General features: G+C 46.4%; 1 protein-coding gene across 6 annotated transcripts in view; it reads left to right on the forward strand.

Moving 5' to 3' along the window:
* Positions 1-24,145, forward strand: part of LOC104668646 (supervillin) — a 286,257-nt gene that overhangs the window by 256,451 nt on the left and 5,661 nt on the right. For all 6 annotated transcript variants that reach the window (XM_030941487.1, XM_030941488.1, XM_030941491.1 and 3 more), the window contains 11 exons: positions 427-563; positions 1,170-1,317; positions 1,448-1,593; positions 2,846-3,021; positions 5,937-6,081; positions 6,816-7,092; positions 13,466-13,617; positions 16,740-16,845; positions 17,502-17,709; positions 20,144-20,277; positions 22,235-22,390. In XM_030941487.1, coding sequence (XP_030797347.1) covers positions 427-563; positions 1,170-1,317; positions 1,448-1,593; positions 2,846-3,021; positions 5,937-6,081; positions 6,816-7,092; positions 13,466-13,617; positions 16,740-16,845; positions 17,502-17,709; positions 20,144-20,277; positions 22,235-22,390 — 1,785 coding nt within the window. The remainder of the gene's footprint in view (positions 1-426; positions 564-1,169; positions 1,318-1,447; positions 1,594-2,845; positions 3,022-5,936; positions 6,082-6,815; positions 7,093-13,465; positions 13,618-16,739; positions 16,846-17,501; positions 17,710-20,143; positions 20,278-22,234; positions 22,391-24,145) is intronic.

The raw sequence follows: 24,145 nt of genomic DNA on the forward strand, positions 1-24,145 counted from the left end.
CACAATCAGTGTAATTGTGGAAAGCTCAAAATCAACAGATATTTAGGAGAAGGTGTTGAAAGCCACAGAAGGTGGTGGCTCTGTCCTTCCTATCAAGAGGCCCTTAGGGTTCATAGTGGAACCCCAGGGGAAGATCTGACCCTTCCTGAAGGCATGACTTCCCTTGCCTGGGCCACAGATGTAATTGGGTGCAGGAGGTGGCCGGGGGAGAGAAAGGTCCCCAGAGAAGAGTGAAGGAAGGAAGAGGAGCCTATGCGCTCATCTCCCTGGAAGGGGGAGCCCTCATTAACCCACGCACGTGACACTGATAATGGTCCTGAGAAGTGGGTGACATTTGGGAAAGCACGAACCATGGAAGCAGCCGCTAGTGCCATCATGATACCCCGTTCTGTCTGAAAAGACGGTGATTGTCTGCCTTGTGTTCAGGAAGAAGACACGTGCAGACCAGGCTGGTGGAACCTCGAGCTTCGGCACTCAACAGTGGGGACTGCTTCCTCCTGCTCTCTCCCCACTGCTGCTTCCTGTGGGTAGGAGAGTTTGCAAACGTCATAGAAAAGGCAAAGGTTGGTACCTGAAAAATAAAAATGCTTTAGCTAACGTCTCCTTTACACACCGGTGGAGTGTTCTTCCTGGCGTCAGTCACAAAGCTTCTCAAACACCAGGTGTTGCATTCAAATGAGAAGGGATAGGTAGGATTTCTTGTCCTGAATGTCTCTCAAACAAGCCTTCATTACATGTTTAAATGGGATGTTTTAGGACTATGACCTGTACCCCAGTGTTTAGGTCTTGGGTTCCTTCTTACTCCTGTGTAAAAAAGGAAGTGGCCCCCTTTAAAGTCCTTTATCCTAGGTAGCTATGAAGTTCTGCCACAGACCTACTGAATGAGACTGTTATGGGGTAAAGCCCAAAGAATGGTGTTTTTTAAAAGCATCATATGTGACCTATTGAAGATGGTGAACTGTTGCTCTAAAGAATTGATACTCCCTGGTCTTTCAGTTACATTTTCTTGAGGTCATTGAAAATGCCCAGTAACCAGCATCCACCCACACCTATGGTCACAAGGCTTTCTCTACAGGCACACACAGTTTCTCCCTCTGGTTTTGACATGTGCCACTCTGTCTAGCCAAGGGCTTTTCTACCCAGGTAATTGTATTCCTCTCTTTTTTTAGGCCTCAGAACTTGCAACTTTAATTCAGACAAAGAGGGAACTTGGTTGTAGAGCTACTTATATTCAAACCATCGAAGAAGGAATTAATACACACACTCATGCAGCCAAAGACTTCTGGAAGCTTCTGGGTGGCCAAACCAGTTACCAATGTAAGACTTCATTGTACTTCAGAGATTGACAAGACTTGAGTCTCTCCTTTCTTCTCCCTTAGCTCATTCTTCTAAACCAGCTACTTTGCAACGTAAAATGTGATGCCCTCCTATTGTTCTTATCCCCAAGCTGCTGGAGACCCAAAAGAAGATGAACTCTATGAAGCAGCCATAATAGAAACTAACTGCATTTACCGTCTCATGGACGACAAACTTGTTCCTGATGACGACTACTGGGGGAAAATTCCAAAGTGCTCCCTTCTGCAACCCAAAGAGGTACAGTCTGTGGGCTCTGCCCTTTAATGAGAAAGCACATTGAAAGCACTCAGCACAGGCTGCCCAATAAATTAGAGAGTAAGTTCCCAATAAAGGTTAGCTAGTGTCAGTACCCATTGTAGAACATTTACAGCTTTTTAAAGGATATTTGTGATTTCAAACCATTACTGGTATCTTAAATGCTAATATGGAATCCAGAATATCATTTAGAGGTGGCATGGATCATTGAAGGCTTTTATGTCTTAGGCAAAATACAAGTATTACTTAGCCCTATCTTTTGCATTTTGCATAAACATTATAATAAAACATTTTTAAGTCCTTAAGTTTGAGGAACACTAGATGCACGTATATATAATTTATGGATTTCCCAATTAATGTGCTGTTTTTGTCCTGTCACAGTAGTAAATATTTATTAATTACATACATTTCCAGTACCATTAAGCATGCTAAGTGTTGAGAAAGTGGAAGACACACAGGCTTTTAAGTTTAATTGGGCAGAAGAGTATTACAAGGAATGTAATCTGGAGCAAGGTTGACTGTGTGATATGTATGGGCATTTACATGAAGGAAAAGTCACAGAAAAAGACATTTTCAGGAATAATTTTACATAGAAAGTGAAATTGAGCCGAGTTTAGAGTTAAGCAAACTTTGAATTGCTGGAAGTGAAGGGAGAAATCATTCTAGGAGAAAGAATAAAATGAACCATGAAAATAAGAAATAGCATTACATTCATGTATTCATTCGGCAAACACTTCGTAATCAACCCTTCCTGTGCGTATTGTTATGATCTGATCCTTGCCCTTAAGGATTTTGGAATTGTGTACAGGAGGGAAGACACCATTGGACCATGAGTGCCTGGCGTATATGAAGTGGCCTCTGTGTATATATTAAGTGAATGAATGAGCACATGAGACAGGGAGGAACAGGGGAGAAAGGGAGGAAGTCGACCGGACGATGTACCTAAAGAACTCTTGTGAATCACAAGTTGTTAGCAGTTTGAGAGTTCAGAGGAGGGAACATTATCTTGGCCACTTAGGACGCTGGGAGGAGGAATCATGCCCCCAGGGCAGAGGCTGGCTTGGCGGGGCAGTGCCAGCTGAGATCTCCTGGCTTTTTTGTGTCTGCGTTGGTTGCCCCATTGGGATTTCTGTCTTCCTCCGTTTGAATCGCTGTCAACAGAGACCCTGTTGCCCCTGATTCAACTGTTGCACGTTCTTGAAGTTAACAAATTCTTTTGTGCCATTTCTCCCAGGTACTGGTGTTTGATTTTGGTAGTGAAGTTTACGTATGGCATGGGAAAGAAGTCACATTAGCACAACGAAAAATAGCATTTCAGCTGGCAAAGCACTTATGGAATGGAACCTTTGACTATGAGAACTGTGACATCAATCCCCTGGATCCTGGAGAATGCAATCCGCTTATCCCCAGGTACTCCTGCTGCCGCCTGGGGACAGCTCCCCGAGCGAGCTGATTCCCTTTGATCCCTCCGTTCTCAGCACAGTCCTCTACTCTCGCTCTTTATAGGGTTCAGTTTTCATAAACGGTTATATGCAGCGGACTGTGAATATTCACAAAAGGAACAGTTCTTTAACTTTTATCTAACTATTGTGGAAATATGGATGCTGTAGTCTTCTGGAAGAGGTTTGTTACAGTTGATTTCTTGAAGTGAGCAAGAAAAGCTTCAAGTTCCCCTGCGGCGTCCCAGGTGCTGCTGTGGCAGACGAACAGCAATTGTTGAAACAAATACATGCAGATCTGAAAGGCTTCCCGGGTCTGGAATTCAGCCATTGATCTGAAAGTGCAAAAGCAACATGCCTCCTTCTAATTTCATACCTTCCCAGCATCACCCTCAAATTCCAGGATTTATTTGGCAGCAGATGATGTTTATGTCTTTATACCTTTGGGAAGGGAAGAGGGGGAGAAGATGGTATTAAAATAATGATTGCAATTTTAATATTCCCTGCATGTACCGGACTCTTTAAAGTCATTTTGGCAATTCAATAGAATATGTGCAGACTCTAAAATTAGGATTATGAAAAAAAGAATTCTTACATTAAAAGATTGTTGTTTTTTCAACTATCAGATCAAAAAAATAGGCTTTTTAACTATGTGTGCCATTACAATAGATTAGAAACCAATGAACCATGAAACAGCATAGAATATTGGGCATCACACAGTACATTTTAATGTCTTCCATTGAACTGGTATATGAATTTCAACTTTCCTGCCTAATTTCCTGCTGTAAAATCCAATTATTGATTTTCTTATTAATTAATGATTGTAGAAACCATTAAAAGGTATGGCAGTGCGATAAGAAGTTTTCAAGTCCCTTTTAAGCAAATGCACTAATGTTTAACATCAGTATGGTGACAACCGTTGTTTTAAGGACTGGAACTACAGCTCAAAAGATTTTATTTAGTATAGCAAAGGAAAAAAAAACAGGCTAAAGCATAAAATCTATGTGATGGCCAACTGTATTTAATAATGGCATAATCACAGATCTGGAAGTAGATGACGGAGCTCCTAACCCACTGGTTTTCAACATCTCTGAGACAGAATCACCTGAGGGGCCTTTAAAAAGATGCGTTTGCTCAGCCCAGCCCCAGAGATGTGTTTTCGATTCATGTGAGTTAGAACTTATGTGTCAATGTGTCTTAAAAGCTCCCGGGGATTTTAAGATGCAGCCAGGATTACACACCCCGCCCTTCTTAGCAAATGAGGCTGAAACCACTGAGCCCAGTTCCAGCTGTAAGTCAGGGAAGGGGGTAGAGAAACACATCTGGCTCCTGGCCCAGGTTCGTCCCCCTCACCCTGCAATCTGCCACGTGGCTTGCTCACAACGCTTCAAAACATAAACGACAGATTCTAAAGCAGAAGCCAAGAGCCCTTTCAGTCATCGTCTTAGCAAGCCTGCAGAGTAGGACTGACATAAGAGACCGTCATTCAGATATTTTCTGATAAAGACCACAGCCTTTCAAGACCGCCATGCATTTTCCATAGGTGCTTATGTTTGGTTCCCAAAGTCCCACAAAAGCATGAGGTGGAAGTGTCCGTGTTCTATGATTTACCGGCAGCTTTCTTTGAATCAGGCAGCCTTTTTGATGTGCCTCAGCTGTGACACCAGCAGGTGTGGTCTTGACCAAGCAGGAAGCCACTGAGGCAGTAGCACAGCAGGGCACAAGCAGCAGGGCGGGTTGCTCTAAGGGGTGGCTGCATCCCGGGCCAGATTCACAACTGCAGATGGATGTGGAGGGATAAGAGATCGTGCATATGATTCCAGGGCTACACCCTCCGCAGCATATCTTCTCAGCTCTACCTTTATCTAAAATACCTGTGTTCTTGGAGACAGTGTAAATTCTGAAATCTTACAGCCACACACGACCTCCAGGTGGGGCTGTGCCGTTTTCTTTCCTATCTCTCTGTGCTCTCCACGTCTGCTGCCCTGGCCAGTGGCTTAGAAATAAGTGCACAAAAAGGCACTTCATGATCTATGAAAGTGTGTTCATTTTAGTGACGGGAGAATCTCCGTACTCTGGAGAGCTTTGCTGTAACACGACATAAAATAGTAGAGAATTGAGGGAGGAGCTAGGTAGCTTCCCTACGTCTATTAATTAATTGGAAGGGAAACTTGGTGAGTGTCTGCAGGTGACTGGGCGGCTAAAGTAGACAAGTGAGGTTTCCCCGTGGCTTCTGCCTTTGCCAAAATCCCCACCCAGCGTGCCACCCCAGGGCATCCCAAAGATAAGAATTTGCTAGAATGTGGCCCACGCCTGTAGTCCCAGCACTTTGGAAGACTGAGAAGGAAGGATCACTTAAGGCCAGGAGTTCAAGACCAGCCTGGGCAACATACCGAGACTCCTGTCTCATAAAAAAAAAAAAAAAATCAGCCAAACATGGTGGCACACACCTGCAGTTCCAGCTGTTTGCAAGTCTGAAGCAGGAGGATCACTGCAGCCCAGGAGTTCGAGGCTGCAGGGAGCTATGATTGTGCAATTGCACTTCAGCCTGGGCAACAGAGCAAGACCTTATCTCTAAAAAAAAAAAAAAAAAAAAAAAAAAGAATTTGCTAGAATGTTAAAGAAGTCTAGTCCTGACATGGTTCATGTCACATTCAAGCATATTTAAGACTCTGTGGACACAAAGCTTTGTAAGACTTCAGACTAAAATAACAAAATGTCATTGTTTGGTAAAATGCAGGAAAATAAACCATTTGTTTTATATATACTTAAGTACTTTGAGGGTTTTTCCAGTAGCCGCATGTGTTTTAGATTCCTTTGTTTAAGCTTGGCTTAATCTTGGTTCCTTTCCTGTCTGTTCTCCCAACCCCCACCCCCACCCTGCAGAAAAGGACAGGGGCGGCCCGACTGGGCGATATTTGGGAGACTTACTGAACACAATGAGACGATTTTGTTCAAAGAGAAGTTTCTGGATTGGACGGAACTGAAGAGACCGAATGAGAAGAACCATGGGGAACTTGCCCAGCACAAGGTATTCCGGCGACCAAGTCTCAAACCTCAGGGCTTGGTTCGGGTCCCAACAAACGTGGCTTTGATGTAAAATGATCAAATCAGGATATTTTGCATGGCCGTCACCTCAGATGTATCATTTCTTTGTGGTGAGAACATTCAGATCTTCTCTTCTAGCTCTTTTGAAATACGCAATACAGTATTGGAAAACAGTCACCCCACTGTGCAGGAGAAAACCAGAGCTCATTCCTCCTTTCTGGTTGTCATTTTGTACCCTTTGGCCAACATCTCCCTATCCTCCCTCTCCCATCTCCTTCCCACACCCCCTTCCCCATAAAACAGATGCATGTATCAACACATCAAATCATACTCATAATAATATGTCAACAAAAATACTTTTTTAATTAAAAAAAAAAAAATCATGGGCACACACACACCCTTAAAGCTAGGAAGCCTTCCCAGGATTCACTAGTAGAACAGCAGACAGGCCTCCAATTCTAATCTGACTCTGGGAGGTGAAGATCTGGTTTGCACCTGTTCTCGGGCATCCATGCGCTGTTGTGGCAATGCGTGTTCAGACCTCCCAGAGTCTTTCTGGAAATGCAGCCTTTCCCTGACTGCACTTAAACATCCTGAGACAGAGTATGGAAGCTGTATTTTTATGCTGTCCCATGAACAGCTGAAGCAGCATTGAGTGTGACAAGGAGTGGCTGCAGAAACAGGCAACTGAACCGATGTCTTCATGTTCTCCTATAGGAAGATTCCAGGGCTGATGTCAAGCCGTACGATGTGACACGGATGGTGTCCATGCCCCAGACGACAGCAGGCACCATCCTGGACGGGGTGAACGTCGGCCGTGGCTATGGCCTGGTGGAAGGACATGACAGGAGGCAGTTTGAGATCACCAGCGTCTCCGTAGATGTCTGGCACATCCTAGAATTCGACTATAGCAGGCTCCCCAAACAGAGCATCGGGCAGTTCCATGAGGGGGATGCCTATGTGGTCAAGTGGAAGTTCATGGTGAGCACAGCAGGTTAGTGAGCGCTTATGGTTTTTTCCAGCTGAAAGAGGCTGGTCTGGCAGCCCTGCGGGAGCCAGCTTCTCCAATGAGTCCTTTTGTGCTCTCTGCTGGGTGTGTGCAGTGGGGCACTGCAGTCATGTGCCTCTGAGAGCCACCTAGTAAACAACAGAGATGAAAAGAAGTAAGGCCGAATTCCTAACAACCTAGCATTGCTGAGGCCGCTGGTGTTCACCTGTAGAAATTGAACTTGCACGTCAAGTCTTCTCGGCTCCGTCTCTCCCTCCCCTGCCCCTGTCCCCAGAGCTTTTCTGGGAAAGAGATGATTGGCCTCTCAATGATATTTCCCATGTGGCCGTGTGCTGGTTCAATTAAAGTCGTTAAGTACAGCATATCTTCGTGATTTTAAGCTGGAACCAAATGATGCTGTAACATTATAGTCAATACATGCACAGAAGATTGATTTGAAAAGTGAAAGAGGCTGTTTCTCCCGAGACTGAGAGCATGGATGGTGCTTTGTGAGTCTGGTGTAGTAAATGCAGAATCTAAACTCTCCTTGGTTCCTGTTGGTGACAGATCCCATTGCAAAACACTTGCCTGGATGCTTGGCGCTGGGGAAAGGAGGAGCCCGGTGAACTCTAGAGAAATCACCCCTTTCCTTGCCAAGGTGGAGCCTTTCCCACAGTGCTCCTCACCCCTTCCCTTTTAGGAGAGCATGCAGGTCACCCTTCTGTGATTTCAACTCAGAAGAGAGTTTTTTCGCCTCTTTACAGCCCCCTTGCTGTGCAGGTGCACCTGCCCCCGGGGCCACAGGAAGCATAGGCAGCTGTTTGCTGATCAGAAAACTGCAGGCTTGGAACCACGTGATTTCTTTCCTGATTTATCCAAGATGTGTCTATTCATCAGCCGACATTTCCTGAGCACCTACTCTATGGAAGACACTTTGTAGGGACCAAGTAGATATTTCAGACCCTGTCTCCAAGACACATGTGGTATCAATGACATAAAGCAAGTGCAGGAACAGCCAGCAGGCGGGCCTCGATGAGTACATGGCCGATGGGGTTGTGTGCTGTGCAGAGCCAGGCTGTGGCCCAGAGGTCCCCTCGCCCCCTGGGGCATGATGCTGGGGGCTTTAGCTTTACCCTGTCCCTGAGTGCCTGCCAGGCTCCGTGAGACTTGTTCTGTTGTGGTGCTAATTTCTCAGATGAGGACCAGGACAGTAAGATCAAGGAACCTGCCTGAAGCCACACAGCTAGCAGGGAGCAGAGCCGGACACTCACATCCAGGCCAGCCTCTTTTCAAACCCAACTGTGCTGTTAACCCGCTCTGCGGGCAAGGAGTCAGAGTGGGGCTCCACACAGGATGTGGGGAGCCATGAGTCTGGCTACAAGGAGGAGCCAAAGATCCCAGTCACCAGACCGTGGAGCAGGTCAGGGTTGAACCAGCACAAGGCAACTTGAGGCTAGGCTGCTGAACACACCAAACTTCTTAAACAGCAGGAATGGGCTCTTCCAGCGCCCAGGCAGCTCCAGCCTCTTCTTCCAGGGAGTAGTGGGGTGTCAGACAAGGAACCCCAATGGGAGGGACATTTTTTTCTGTCTTTTCATTCTTTTTTTTTTTTTTTTTGAGACAGGGTTTCACTGTCTTCCAAGCTGGAGTGCAATGGCAGAATCTCGGCTCGGCTCACTGCAGCCTCAACCTCCCAGGCTGAAGCCATCCTCATGCCTCACCCTCCCAAGTAGCGGGGACTACAGGCACGTGCCACCATATCAGGCTAATTTTTTATTTTTTGTAGAGATGGGGTCTCACTATGTTGCCCGGGCTGGTCTCAAACTCCTGGGCTCAAACCATCCCCCACTTCAGTCTCCCATAGGGAGTGGCATTTCTCATCTGCTTAATTTCTTATGAGCAAGCAATTGGAACTGCTCCTTTCCTTTTTCATAAGGAGCCATGTCCCTTGAGGGAAGGCCGCAGGCACTGGGGCCCTACAGCCTGGGATTCAGAATCTCAGGCCCTCACTTACCAGCTGTGTGGGCTGGGTAAAGTTACCCTGTCTGAGCCTTGGTTTTCTCACCTGGAAAATAGGGATTATAGTACTCAGCTCACAGGACTTTATAATCAGGTATATATGACGTTTAGCAGGTGCCTGGCCTGTGTTCACTTTGTAGGTGCAGGAAATACTCATCACTGACATGTCAGCAGGAACAGCATAATTACTGTTTTTAACTTGAGGATGAGATAACATGGATCTCCCCAAAATAATAATTTCCGAAGAGTCACTGTCGTGGATTTCCGCTCTTGCTCTCGTGCAGAGGTGGCATGTACAGTGATCATCTCTGACGCTGGTTACCAACAGATGACAATAATAGGGAATTGAGTGTGTTTCGGGGCAGGCAGATCTCTTCACCTTTGGAGTAATGGAACTGGGAGCTTTAAAGAACAAATTAAGGCACTTGGAGTGTCCATTCCTAAAATGCAAAAAGGGAAATCGTGTTGTATAAAACCAGACATAGTTTAATTTAGCCATTTTCTTACTTTAGCTGTTAGTTATGAGGGGGAAAAAAGGGTAATAGTGAGTGAATGAATGAGTAAACCTGTTAAAGTGAATTAATTAAAAATAAAGCGAAGAGTTCAAAGACTTTCAGGGACTATTGACTTGGAGGCCCCTAGGAAATACGATTTGACCCAGGTGATTCCTTTCTACATTTCTTCCCAATAAACACAATGGACATCTCCCAGCCAGCTCCAACAACATCTTTTCCAGCTGACTTACAACTTAGAAGAAGTCCAGCTTTAGAGAATTAAGTTAAAGCAGGGAGCATTCAGATTCCAGACCATCCCTCCAGCAGCAGAAGCACAGCCCGATGGCACTTGCAGTCACTCTGTAGCCAACGCGAAAGCTCTGGCCCCTCGGTGTCACTCCTCCGGCTCCTCTATCACTTGTGCCCACAAGAGCCACACCTGCAAACAGGACCGAGTCAGAGCTCAGGCAGCACTTCTGGGAGAGGGTCAGCACACCTGCAAACAGGACCGAGTCAGAGCTCAGGCAGCACTGCTGGGAGAGGGTCAGCACACCTGCAAACAGGACCGAGTCAGAGCTCAGGGAGCACTTCTAGGAGAGGGTCAGCAAAAAGTGGCAGCTGCACAGGTGGTACAGCCTCCGCTTGGCCGATGCTGGCCGGCCTGCTGGGGTCAGTGTCCTGGCCAGCGCCTGCAGGGTAGGGTTGCTCGCACTCCAGCAGGGTCAGGGGACAGCTGCTTGAGGGATGCTGAGCCAGGCTCCTCCAGGGCGCGATAGGGGTTTAATTTCTATAAATAGGTGGCTCTGGGGCAAGAATACTTAACTATGAACAGTCTTCATCTTTGTATTTTCTGTTATTCCTAAATAGAACTACTAGTACCAAACTTATTCTTAAAAGTGCCTTGATGGCATAACATGTCCACACTTTAAATTAGGTAACTAATCAAGGTTGTAAAGAGAATAGCTGGCAGGGCACGGTGGCTCACATCTGTAATCCCAGCACTTTGGGAGGCTGAGGCGGGCAAATCACGAGGTCAGGAGTTCGAGACCATCCTGGCCAACATGGTGAAACCCCCGTCTCTACTAAAAATACAAAACAATAGCTGGGCATAGTGGCGGGCACCTATAATCCCAGCTACTCAGGAGGCTGAGGCAGGAGAATTGCTTGAACCCAGGAGGCAGAGGTTGCAGTGAGCCGAGATCATGCCACACGGCACTCCAGCCCAGGCGACAGGGTGAGACCCTGTCTCAAAAAAAAAAAAAAAAAAAAAAAAGAATAGCCCAGAAGTTCTTACCACTAAAAATTTAATCTTTACATTGCCAAAATTAAAAATGAATACACATATGAAAAATTTAGTTGCATATAGGACTAAATTTGAATATGTGCAGGAAAACTGTAACGAAAACTAATGAAATGTTTGCTTCATAAAATATCTTTAAAGAAAGAAAATTCTAGACTCACACTTGTAACCCCAGAGTTTTGGGAAGCTGAGGTGGGAAAATCACTTAACATTGTTTGAGACTAACCAGGGCAACATAGTGAGAGACCCTGTCTATACAAAAAAATAAAAAATGAGCCCAGCATGGTGGCATGAAGCTGTAATCCCAGCGCTTTGGGAGGCTGGGGCAGGAGAATCACTTGAGCCTAGGAGTTCAGGGGTGCAATGAGCTGTGGTCATACCACTGCACTCCAACCTGGGCAACAGAGCAAGACCCTGTCTCTAAAGTAAAAGTAATTTTAAAAAGAGATACAGTTCTGTTTTGGGTATATACACTCAAGTCTCTTTGCGATGCTAGGATGTGATGTTGATTATTTAAGTGTGAATATGTATTTACACAATGTATTTGAGTGCTAACAGATTTCAAGGTCTTTATAAACTGTTATGATCTATTTGAAGCATATCTTTCCTCAGTAATCTATTTAGTGCAACAAATGTTCACTATTTGAAGAATGAGATTGCTATTCAAAGGCAAAGTGTTGTTGCTAAGTTAGCAGAAATTTCATCATTGTCTTGTTCATCATTATCTTGTTCGTCATTGTAGCCCAGAATCCTGAAGTCCCCACTCAGTGAATATTTGTTGAATGCATGAATGAGTGAAGGGAATCTAGAGTGAGACATATTCTTACAGGTAGAGATTTGGATGTCTGTAACGACATCTAAAATGCCCATTTGTCCTATAATTCCAGCACTTTTGGAGGCTGAGGTGGGAGGATCACTTGAGGCCAGGAGTTAGAGACCATCCTGGGTAACATAGTGAGACCCTATCTCTACAAAATGTTAAAAATAAAAATTAGCCAGGCATGGTGATGTAGTTCGAGACCATCCTGGCCAACATGGTGAAACCCCCATCTCTACTAAAAGTACAAAACAATAGCTGGGCATAGTGGCGGGCACCTATAATCCCAGCTACTCAGGAGGCTGAGGCAGGAGAATTGCTTGAACCCAGGAGGCAGAGTTGCAGTGAGCCGAGATCATGCCACACAGCGCTTCTGGGACTACAGCATTCCTGTAGTCCCAGCTATTTGGGAGGCTGAGGCGGGAGGATCATTTGAGCCCAGGAGGCTGAGGCTGCAGTGAGCCATGATTGCGCCATTGAACTCCAGCCTGGGTGACAGAGGGAGACCCTGTAACCTCCCCATGACTGCTCTCCACACCAAGCAGTCTCATCTGCCTCCTGTGCTGCTCATGTTTACCAAGTGCCTGTGCGGTGCCAGCCATGGCGACCATCAGCTGTAGTCTTAGGAGCGCTGTGTGGCATGATCTTGGCTCACTGCAACTCTGCCTCCTGGGTTCAAGCAAGTCTCCAGCCTCAGCCTCCTGAGTAGGTGGGATTATAGGTGCCCGCCACTATGCCCAGCTATTGTTTTGTACTTTTAGTAGAGATGGGGGTTTCACTATGTTGGCCAGGATGGTCTCGAACTACATCACCATGCCTGGCTAATTTTTATTTAATCCCGGCAGCAGCCCTGGTGACAGACATGAAATCCCAGATTAGTTTGTGCTCAAGTAATATGTCAGCAACTTATCTCCTCATTTCTGACAGAACTTGAAAACTTCAAAGTTGTATTTCTTACTAGAATCGTTTTAACAGCCTTCAGTTTTTCCTTTGTACTTAAAGCTGGCCCTGCTAGTGTTTTTAATACCTTTTCCCTACAGCTAATCTTTTGCCGAAGAGTGGCGTGATGTGGAAAATGTGTTTGTGTCTGTGTGAGCCCTTGGTCCTGCTCTGGCAGTCACCAAATACTTTTTTTTTTGTAAGAGAGTCTCACCCTGTCACCCAGGCTGGAGTGCCATGACACAATCATGGCTAACTGTGGTCTCAAACTTCTAGGCTCAAGTGATCCTCCTGCCTCAGTCTCCCAAGTAGCTAAGACTACAGGTGTGCAACGCCACACTAGGCTAATTTCTTTAAATTATTTTAGAGGTGGGGGTCTTGCTCTGTTGCCTGGGCTGGTCTTGAACTCCTGACCTCAAGCAGTCCTCCCAGAGTGTTGGGATTACAGGCATGAGCCACTCACCCGGCCTCACCAAATAGTTTGAAGAAATTATTCTGTTGCACACTTGGAGTGATCTGCCGCCCCCTCCGGATGACAGGTCTTTTTCTCAGGGCACCAAGAGGGCCCCTCAGATCCTTTCCCCACCCCGTTGGAAGCTCTGGGTCAGGAGCTGGAAGGAAGGTGATTTCTCTCTTCTCCTGGGCCTGACCAACCTTCCCTCCAGATGCCAATGGTTTCTCCCCAGCCCCAGGCCTGAGGCTGTCTCTTTGCCACTGGTCCTCGCAGGCCCTGGGGAAGTGAGCCAGGCATTTGCTTCTCCTCAGGTGTGTCAGCTGCTGACCTGTCCCTCTGCCGTTCTGTGTTTGCAGTGGGAAGTCGCCAGAAGGGAGAGCACTCGGTGAGGGCGGCTGGCAAAGAGAAGTGCGTCTACTTCTTCTGGCAAGGCCGGCACTCCACAGTGAGTGAGAAGGGCACGTCGGCGCTGATGACGGTGGAGCTGGACGAGGAAAGGGGGGCCCAGGTGAGTCTTGCGGAGCTCTGCACCCCAGGGACTGAGAGGAGCGTCCTCTCCTGGGAGCCAGTGGCGCTCAGCCTTGTCCCTCCCAACATGATTCTGATAATGGAAGACCATGTCATCTAAAGCACTTCAGTCCTGGTCTGGCTTCTGCAGATTTCAGGCTGTGCCTCCCATTTCTTTCTTCCTCCCACTTTTTGTAAGATGATCCCAGAGAAAATGTTGTATCTGCAACTAGGAAATCCACATGACAAGTGCAGATGGCCGATGGGTGACTTTGAAAGGTTTCCACCTAACCAATCAAAGCACTGTGTGTAAAACAAAGAGATGCCATCATCCACTTCTCACAATGGTGGTGATTTTTTAAAGAACAGATCCAGGGCCAGCTGGCAAGGCTTCAGTAGGATGAGGATGCTGTGTTTTGGGTGAGAAGTGTAACTTGAGCAGCTATCCTGAAATTTCATCATGAGAACCTTAAAACTTTGATCAGTTATTCCATGTACACGAATCTACCTGAAGGAAGTATCAGGTGAATGTAAGGACTGGGAATGACCATCACCTGTATTCACAGCAGCCTGAGTGGGTTTTCTGGAACAGGTCAGACTGGGTCACTCCCTTGCTGTCTGCCACACACACTGCAATCTAAGCGGCTTCCCGGGGCTCCAGCACCTTCATTGTGGGCCCCGGGCACCTCTCCAAGCTCCTCCTGCTCCTCTCCTCCACCCAGGCCACTCCAGCCTCTTCCTGTTCCACGAATCACCTCCTTCCACTCACCTCCTGCCCTATGCCTCATTCCACTGTCGGGAAACTTCCCCTGCCTACTCCATACTGCCTCTACATACGGACCCCTGTGTACTGCCTCTTATGAGGCAGGTTTCTGTTCAAATGTCACCCGAACCCTGCCCCCAACCCCCGCTCTATCCAGAGCCTTCTCATTCTCCCATCATTCTCAGTCCCTGCACTTGATCCCTTTATTTTCACAGCACTTCTCACCACCTAAAGCTACATGATCCCCCAGGAGCATGACAGACCGTGCAGCCCTGGCCTTACAACCCCACGGCCTTCTAACCCCAGGGCCTGCATCGTGCCTGGCAGGGCCTGCTGCCCAGATCCGAGGCCTGCAACATGTCTGTAACATTCGGATGATCTCTGCCTGAGTCTCGTCCGCTCAGTACAGAGTACCAGCAATTAAGATTTAACTCTGGGATTCTTCGACAACAGGACAATGCCATGTGCAAATCTCTTTATTCTCCTGGATGAATGATTAACAATAGCAGGAGGGAAGACTGCAGAGACATTCTTGCCAGAAATAGATCCACACTCACCCAGCTTTCCACTGTCCCAAGAACCAATCATGTTCCCTAAAAAATATTTTCTACTATGGACTATATTTTAGAAATGGTATTGGCAACAGTTGCATTTAATTTTTTCCTAATCATCATTTCTTTTTTTTTTTTTTTTTTTTTTGAGACAGAGTCTCGCTCTGTGGCCCAGGCTGGAGTGCAGTGGCCGGATCTCAGCTCACTGCAAGCTCCGCCTCCTGGGTTTACGCCATTCTCCTGCCTCAGCCTCCCAAGTAGCTGGGACTACAGGCACCCACCACCTCGCCCGGCTAGTTTTTTGTATTTTTTTTTTAGTAGAGACGGGGTTTCACCATGTTAGCCAGGATGGTCTCGATCTGACCTCGTGATCCTCCCGTCTCGGCCTCCCAAAGTGCTGGGATTACAGGCTTGAGCCACCGCGCCCGGCCCCTAATCATCATTTCAACTACCCTTTTTTTTTTTAAATTAATTAATTGATTTTTTTTTTTTTTTGAGATGGAGTTTCACTCTGTCGCCCAGGCTGGGGTGCAATGATGCGATATTGGCTCACTGCAAACTCCTCCTCCCAGGTTCACACCATTCTCCTGCCTCAGCCTCCCGAGTAGCTGGGACTACAGGCGCCCACCACCACACCCGGCTAATTTTTTTTTTTTTTTTCACTAGAGACGGGGTTTCACCGTGTTAGCCAGGAAGGTCTCGATCTCCTGACCTCGTGATCTGCCCGCTTCAGCCTCCCAAAGTGCTGGGATTACAAGCGTGAGCCACTGTACCAGGCCCCCTTTATTTCTTTTTGTAAAGACCATGAATGAAAATGCTTTTATCATGCCTTCAAAATCAGCCTCAGAGTTTGAGTCTTAATCTCTCTCATTTGAGCATTTTACCTGTTACCAATCCAGTGGATAGAGAATCATTTTATTTGTATTTGTATTATTTTTTTGAGACAGGGCCTCACTCTGTCACCCAGGCTGGAGTGCAGTGGCACCATCACCGCTCACTGCAGCCTTGACCTCCCAGGCTCCATCAGTCCTCCTTCCTTAGCCTCCTGGATAGCTGGGACTTCAGGCGTGCACCACTACAGGTGTGAGCCATGATCCAACCCTGGAAAATCATTTTAGATATGAAATACTGCCAAGAAATGACAATTGGTTATGCAAAATGGGCACTGAGATTGATAAATTAACTCACAGTGAGAAATGCTTCCCCTCAGTGCCCCCTGACTACCAGCTCCAGGAAACATTTCCTCTTTAAGGAACGGTGTCCTAGAGGGAGGTGACTCAACCCTAACTTTATTCATGGTGCAGATAACACCCGACGGAAAAGCCTTCTCTAACAGCAAGGGAGAGGCTGAGTGGACTGCTGGGGTGGCCGCAAACTGTATATTTTCCCTAGAATGATTACCAGGTCAGCGATGAGTCATTCTCATTGCTGAGAGCTATCTTGTTAAGAATGTGTTTATATCAGTCTTATGGCATCAGTAACCACAGAATACCATTAAAATATCAGGAGTCATGTTTTAAAAGAATATTCCTTGACAGAACAACATTAAGTAAAGAAAATGAGGCTGTACATCAATATAAAGCAAGGCTCCGATTTTGTTTAGGAAAAGAAGACCCTCCCTGGGTAACACCCTGAGAGGAGGCCGCACACGGCAGTGTTCACAGAGCTTCTCTTTAGGCCATAGTGTTAGCACTGGCTTTTGTTTGTACATCTTGATATTTTTCAGATTCTCCATGAGAGGCAGGTATTGTTTTTAGGACTTTGAAAGTCCCATGCCCATTACCTATTTACCTCTGTTTTAATTGGAAGGTCCAGGTTCTCCAGGGAAAGGAGCCCCCCTGTTTCCTGCAGTGTTTTCAGGGGGGGATGGTGGTGCACTCCGGGAGGCGGGAAGAGGAAGAAGAAAATGTGCAAAGTAAGTCACTTTTACTGCTGGAATTCGACTTTGCCTTTCCCTCTCTTGGAAGGAATTTTTATAAGCTGGGGGCTGAAAGTGAGTCTGTCTTCATCGTTGTGGCTCTACCTCTGAAAGCCTCCTGATGTTTGCCTGATAACTCAGCTCTGTGGGTGTTTGTGACCCGCCTCTCTCTGGAGGATTTACTCGGGGATTCACCTTTGCACGCAGGAGGCTGGAAGGTGGTCTCCCCTCCTCTGTCTGCTCTTTTTAGGAGGAAAGAAAAATCAGTGGTTCTTCTATTATAAATTATGAAAATTTTGTTGACCAGCACCCCCCCACACACACAAAAAAAAATCTTAGCTCTAGAGCCTTTTAAAATATGCTTGTTATAGAACTTGTTGTATAAATCTTGGAAACATGATTTTTCTACATTGTGAACTTCAGATCACCTGCTTCTAACTACATAAGAACCCACTTTTTGGGCTGGCAGGAAGGCCTGATGCCTCAGTGCTTGGCAGGCTCCCTGCACAGTGCCTCAGCCCCTCTAGTCCCCTAAGTCCCTGGCCCTGGATGGAGGTGCCTGCCGTGGGCTGCACAGCGGGCACCAGGAAGGGCGGCGTTTGCTGCCACTTGCTCACGTCCTAACTCCTCCGCGCCGCTGGTGCCCCCTGCAGGTGAATGGCGGCTGTACTGCGTGCGCGGAGAGGTGCCCGTGGAAGGGAATTTGCTGGAAGTGGCCTGTCACTGTAGCAGCCTGAGGTCCAGGACTTCCATGGTGGTGCTCAACGTCAACAAGGCCCTCATCTACCTGTGGCACGGATGCAAAGCCCAGGCCCACACGAAGGAGGTCGGAAGGACCGCCGCGAACAAGATCAAGGAACAGTGAGTGTTGTGTCTGCGACGAGGCCCCCACACACCGGGCTTCCCAGAGGGATGGGGCAGGCTCAGGGCTACCAAGACTCCCAGCAGATCCCAGGCTGCTGAAAGTGACTGCAGCAAGGGATGGCTGGGAATGTGGTCGGGGGCCTCTGACATTCCAAGCAGAGAGGACACACATCTCAGTCCAGACCTCCGACTTGGGGGCCGCTCTCGCGGTCTGAGGGTTTACCTGGCTGGGTGAGCTAATGCAGGTGGGGAGCCAGGGAGTGACTCTCGCAAGCACTCTGGGTTCTTTCTTCATAGTTGCCGTTCTGCTTTTGGATGAGAAGCCTGGGGGCCTTTGATATGTAAAGGGAGCACATTTCAAATACCTGTTAGGGATTTTGAGTGTTCCTTTGCCAGAATAGCGGAGTGTTAAAAAGCTAAAGAAGAGGATGAGAAACTACCACCTGTGTCAGACGACAAGATGTCCCCCATTCTGGAGAGCAGCCCCTAATGGGGAGGGATCAGACTCTCCAGGCACTTCCCGGGTACAGCACTTCCAGGTTGGGTTTTCTTCCCCTCCCAGGCAGGCACCTGCCCTTGGCCACTTGCAAAGGCTCAGCACACTGTGAGACAGCACTGAGTGGGGACCTTGGGGAAGAGGGGAACCAGAAGGGCAGTGAAGGCCACAGCCCAGGGAGGGCGCTGTGTGGCCGGCCCCCCGCTAGGGTGGTCTGCCGCTGTGGCTCTGTGCTTTCAAGCCACACAGGCAAAATAAACATTGCCAGCTACCAAAGAAGCCCACTGTCACCCAGGCATTCAGGAGGTAACTGAGACCTGTGAGGACCTCAGTGAGTAAAAGTGAAGAGCTTCCTAGGGGCACAGCATGCCACCAGAGTTTGACTTGGTGAACACCATTCTCTGGGTTCTGGAACAGGGCAGTGGCCAGGGCCCCTGTGTCCGCTCTGAAAACACACTACACAGAGAGGGCAGAGAAGGGAACAGAGCAGGTCACCTCTCCACGGAGAGGCAGATGTGAAACAGGATGTTTCATCTGAAAACACCACCTGTGGGCTGGGGCACGGGGAGGGGTGAGAAATCACGTGCCTTGAGGTGGCCCAAGGCATTTGGGGCCCATCAGAGGGTTTACTTGGACCACTGAAGAAAAGAAAAACCACGAAGAGCTCATTCACATGTTCACTCAGTAAACATTTACTGAGTACCCGATGGCGCCAAGCAATCTGGACTTACAGGACTTATCCTACAAGTCTTGGAAAAATGGTTTTTCTACATCATAAACTTTGGGCAACCTGCTTCTAACTCCAGAAGGACTGGCTATAGGAACTGGGGACTTGGTGGTGAATAAGCCCAAGTCTCTGTCCTCATGAAGTTCATGTTCTAGCAGGAGAGAAAGACAAGAAATAGTCAATACGTATTGTTCTATATAAAAATGTGTGTAATTTTCATGACACATTAGATGTGATTAAACATCCCTCCCTAGGGGCAAGTCAGCTTCCCCTCCTCCACCACACACACTCAGAAACCACAGAGCACTTTTCCACTCCTGAGGATGAATTGCTTTTCCTTAGAAAGTAGAATAGACGGTGAACTGATCTCCAGGTTTAGTTTTGAATAATTTTATGTCTGTACCCCATATATGTATGTACCTACTATTAGTATATACCCACAAATATTAAAATTTTAAATTTTAAAAAAGCAGACAATAACAAGTATTGGCAAGGATGTGAAAATTGGAACCCTTACACATTACTGGGGAGGTTGTAAAACAGTACAGCCACCTTGGAAAACAGTCTAGCAATTTCTCAAAAGATTTAACCATACAGTTACCATATGACTAGCAACTCTACTAGATATCTACCCAAGAGAAATGAAAACACTTATACGTGAAGGTTTATAGCAATGTTAGTCATAGTGGTCAAAAAGTGGAAATAACCCAAATATTTACCAACACATTAATGGATGAAAAAGATGTGGCAAAGCCACACACTGGAATATTATGCTGCCAAAAAAGAATTCAGTACTGATACATACTACAACATGGATGAACCTTAAAAACATCACATTAAGCTAAAAAACTCAGTCACAAAAGAACATATATAATTCCATCTGCATGAAATGTCCAGAATAGGCAAGTCCATAAATACAGAAGTAGATTAGTGGGTTCTGAGGACTAAGGATGGGGGAAATGCAGAGTGACTGCTAACGGGTACAGGGCTTCCTTTTCCAGGAGATGAAAACGTTCTGAAACTAGTGATGACAGCTGCACAACTCTGTGAATATACTAAAATCTGTACACATAAAAAGAGTGAATTTTATGACGTGAATTATATCTCAATAAAGCTATTATAAAGCTGTTATCATAATAGTAATAATAATTTTGGGTCGCCAGCACTCTCCAGACTTATAAAGAACTCTTGGAGTTTCTCCCTTGCAGATGCCCTCTGGAAGCAGGACTGCATAGTAGCAGCAAAGTCACAATACACGAGTGTGATGAAGGCTCCGAGCCACTCGGATTCTGGGACGCCTTGGGAAGGAGAGACAGGAAAGCCTATGATTGCATGCTTCAAGGTAATGTGGCATCTACAGCCTGCGATCTGGCTTTTTTGTTTGTTTATTTTTGGAAACAAGAGTCTTGCTGTGTTACCCAGACTGGAGTATAGTGGTGCGATCACAGCTCACTGCAGCTTCAACTTCCTGGGCTCAAGTGATCAGCCTGCCTCAGCCTCCCAAAATGCTGGGATTGCAGGCTTGAGCCACTGTGCCCCATTCATGTTTTATCTTAATTCTTCAGTCTGTCTGAAATCTAGTGTGATGAGTATTATGTCCAGCTGATTGAACAGTATTTTTCTTCCCAGGGGTGAGTTTAACTTGGACACCAAGACTTCAAATTCCCACTGGCGAATCAGCTCCCAAGGCTTCCTGGGGACCAAGCCATCTTCCAGGGTCTTAGGGACTCAGGGCACCATTTTCTTTCTTTCCTCATAGCTGCCACCTGAGAAACAGCAGTCCTCTGGGTGTTGGAGTGGGACCTGGGGAAGGAAGCCGGCCTCTTACCCCTTTCCAGAGCCCTTCAGTCATTATCCTGCTTGGAAATACAAAGGCCGTGTCTGTATAGAATAGGCACTCCCGTTCACCGGGGTGAGGTTAGGTGTGTATATGGGTGCTTTCCCAGCTGTTCTCAAAATACAGATGAACATAAGAAGGAAAGAGAACTTTTGTTAAGCAGTTCCAACAAGCCAGACACCAGCCAGCACCTTATATATAGTAACTCCGTTAGTACAACCCAACACTCTGCCGTTTTTACAGATGAGGAAACTGAGGCATACAGAAGTTAATCAAGTTGCCCAAGGCTGGGCAGCAATGGAGTATCCTCATAACTGCTTCATAATACTCTGCCCCTCAATATTTATAAACTTTTATATAGCTTTTTAAACATAATGCCTAGAAGACGTTTTAAATTATAGAGAAGTTAAAAAAAGAAATGAAGTCACTTATAACACATTTCTCAGATGTAACAGAATTCACATTTCTCTATGCTATAATATAATATCTGTTTTAAAAAATAATATGTGGATCTGTTTTGTAACCTGCTTTTTTCCTTTATTATGAATAATTTCCCAAGTTATTAAAATTTAGATATCTAATGGCTATGACATATTCTATTATTCTGTGAATAGATGCCACTCTCTACCTGACAGTCTCTGGCAGCTGGGGAGTTGAGTTGTTTCTTGTTTCTGACTTTTCTCCCTTATATAATAATGCAGTTTGAATACTTTTTAAAATAATCCTATACATTCATTCCTAATTGAGAGGAATTCCTAGATGTGGAACTGCCGTGCTAATTATGAAAGTCTGATAGCATGTATCAGCTCAGGCCAAGTTTTATTCTCACTCGCAATATACAAAAGCGTTCATTTCTCAACACAATCATAAATTGAGCATATTATCTTTTTCCTCTTTGCCAAATTGATGAAAGGAGACAGATAGCTAAGCATTGTTTTGTTTTACTTGGAAGTACATATATATGTATATTTATGTTATATAACATATATGCATATTTGTGTTACATATGTATATGTGATATACACATACATATATCTGTGTATATATATGCATATGTATGTCTATATATTTTTTAGCCATTTTAATTTCTACTTTGGTGAGTGTTCTATTTGTGTCTTTTGCACATTTTATTATTTTTTCCTTATGTATGTCCCTTCATGTATTAAGGATATTAACTAGTTGCTGTATTACAAATACTTCCCATTTGTTACTTGGTTTTTCTTTTCTTTTTAGTTTTGCATTGTTGTTTTTCATTTTTATATAATCAATGCATTATTTTTCCTTTTGATTCATTCTTTTACTATTGCAGTTGCTAAAAGGCCTTCTCCACCTTGAAGCTCAGATAAATCCTACCTATGTTTCCACAGTGCTTTGAATTATTTCATATTTTACATTCATTCTTCATCTGGAATTTACTTTGATGCACATGATATCTTCAGCTTTACTCTCTTTTCTTTCAAAGATCCTGGAAGTTTTAACTTCGCACCCCGCCTGTTCATCCTCAGCAGCTCCTCTGGGGATTTCGCAGCCACGGAGTTTGTGTATCCTGCCCGAGCCCCCTCTGTGGTCAGTTCCATGCCCTTTCTGCAGGAAGATCTGTACAGTGCACCCCAGCCAGGTAAGGCCTGCAGGGGGCAGCTATGCTGAGCATTAGAAGGCACATCTTCCAGAAAGCCTTTTGATTTTACGCTGGTATTTATTAAGTAGCTTCTGTTTGCCAAGTACACTCCCAGAACACCCAGAACATGTGCTTACATTCATTTCATCCTCACCCCAACACCCAGAACATGTGCTTACATTCATTTCATCCTCACCCCTACACCAAAAGGAAGGAGAGTGAAATCAGCCACACTTTATAGCGTAAGGAACGAGACTTAGTCACTTAACCCACCCAAAGACATCAGCTAAGAACAGGTTGAGCACCACAGCGGCAGGCCTGGCGTCTCTGCTTTTCTCCCAGCCTTCCTCTCAGTCTTGTTGCTGCATGGTCACCAGTCAACTACCATTGCTCCAGCCATCATGTTTGCATTCAAGATAGAAAGAGAAAGAAGTGGGGAGGAAAAAAGGCCACTTAATAGCCACATCAGATAAAGCACGTTTTCCCAGAAGCCCCGAGCAGACTTCTGCTTACATCCCATTGGCCAAAGCCTGTCACATGGCCAGCCCCAGCTGCAAGGGAGCCTGGGGAAGCAAATGGCAGAGGAGAAGGGTGTTGGGGTATTGGCTAAGTTAGCCAGGGAACAGGGTCTGCCATACCAAGATTCCACAGCAGAGCCAAGACTCCAGCCCAGGTCTTCTGATCCCAAGGTGAGGGCTCTGTGCCCTCATTCTGGTTGGGAAAGTCACAAGAGACTGGGCTTGACAGCCCCTCCCGCCTGCCCTCCAACGAAGCCAAGGTCAGCTTGCCTCTCAGTTTGTGTTTGTTGCTTCTCACATTACAAGAGACTGGAGCTGCAGCCAGAGACCTCACCTTGCACTGAGAGCCCAGGGCACCACTGGAAGTTTGACCAGTGCACATGTCATGCTTGGAAAATCTTAGCCATCAGAAAGAGAGGCTGTGCCCACGCCCTTCATCCTGGGGCTCAGGGCGGGTTATCAACCTCCACTGGGCTTTTAAAATGTGGCTTTCACAGAATCCTGAAACGCATGCCAGGAAAGGACACACGGTGAGCCGACCAGCAACAGTGAGAGGCGTTTTGCCATATGGAGTAAGAGTCAGGCTGACAATTTGAGGAGGAGAAAAAGGATGAAAAGGCAGTAGAACCATTTTGATTTTTATTTCATTTTATATTTTTTAGAGGCAAGGTCTCACTCTGTCATCGAGGCTGGAGTGCAGTGGTGCAATCATGGCTCACTGCAGCCTCGATCTCCTGGGCGCAAGCGATCCTCCCTCCTTAGCTTCCTGAGTAGCTGAGACTACATGCATGCACCACCATACCTGGCTAATTTTTTTTTTTTCTTTTTGTAGAGATAGGGTCTCATCATGTTGCCCAGGCTGGTCTTCAACCCCTGGGCTCGAGCCGTCCTTCCTCCTCAGCCTCCCAAAGCACTGGGATTACCGGCATGAGCCACCACTCCTGGCCACAGTTTTGATGTTTAAAGCCCATTTCTCTGTAAGAGAACCATGAGCTCACCTCACTGCTAAGCAGTCGCGCGCAGGGCAGGAACGCCTCTGACCTGTCTGCCGTGAGATGTGTGCTCCAGTGTTGATTGTGCTCTTTGGAGATACGTGGTGCTAACAGCCCCTTGAGTGGCACATGCATTATCCCTTCCACTCATAGCACAGTCCTGCCAGTATCCAGAAGGGCCAGGGGCTTGAGCTGGGGCAAAGGGAGGAGGACCTGGAGGACGAGGAATGAAAGAGACTAACTCC

This window comes from Rhinopithecus roxellana, chromosome 11 (assembly GCF_007565055.1).
Source record: "Rhinopithecus roxellana isolate Shanxi Qingling chromosome 11, ASM756505v1, whole genome shotgun sequence".
NCBI classification, from domain to species: Eukaryota; Metazoa; Chordata; class Mammalia; order Primates; family Cercopithecidae; genus Rhinopithecus; species Rhinopithecus roxellana.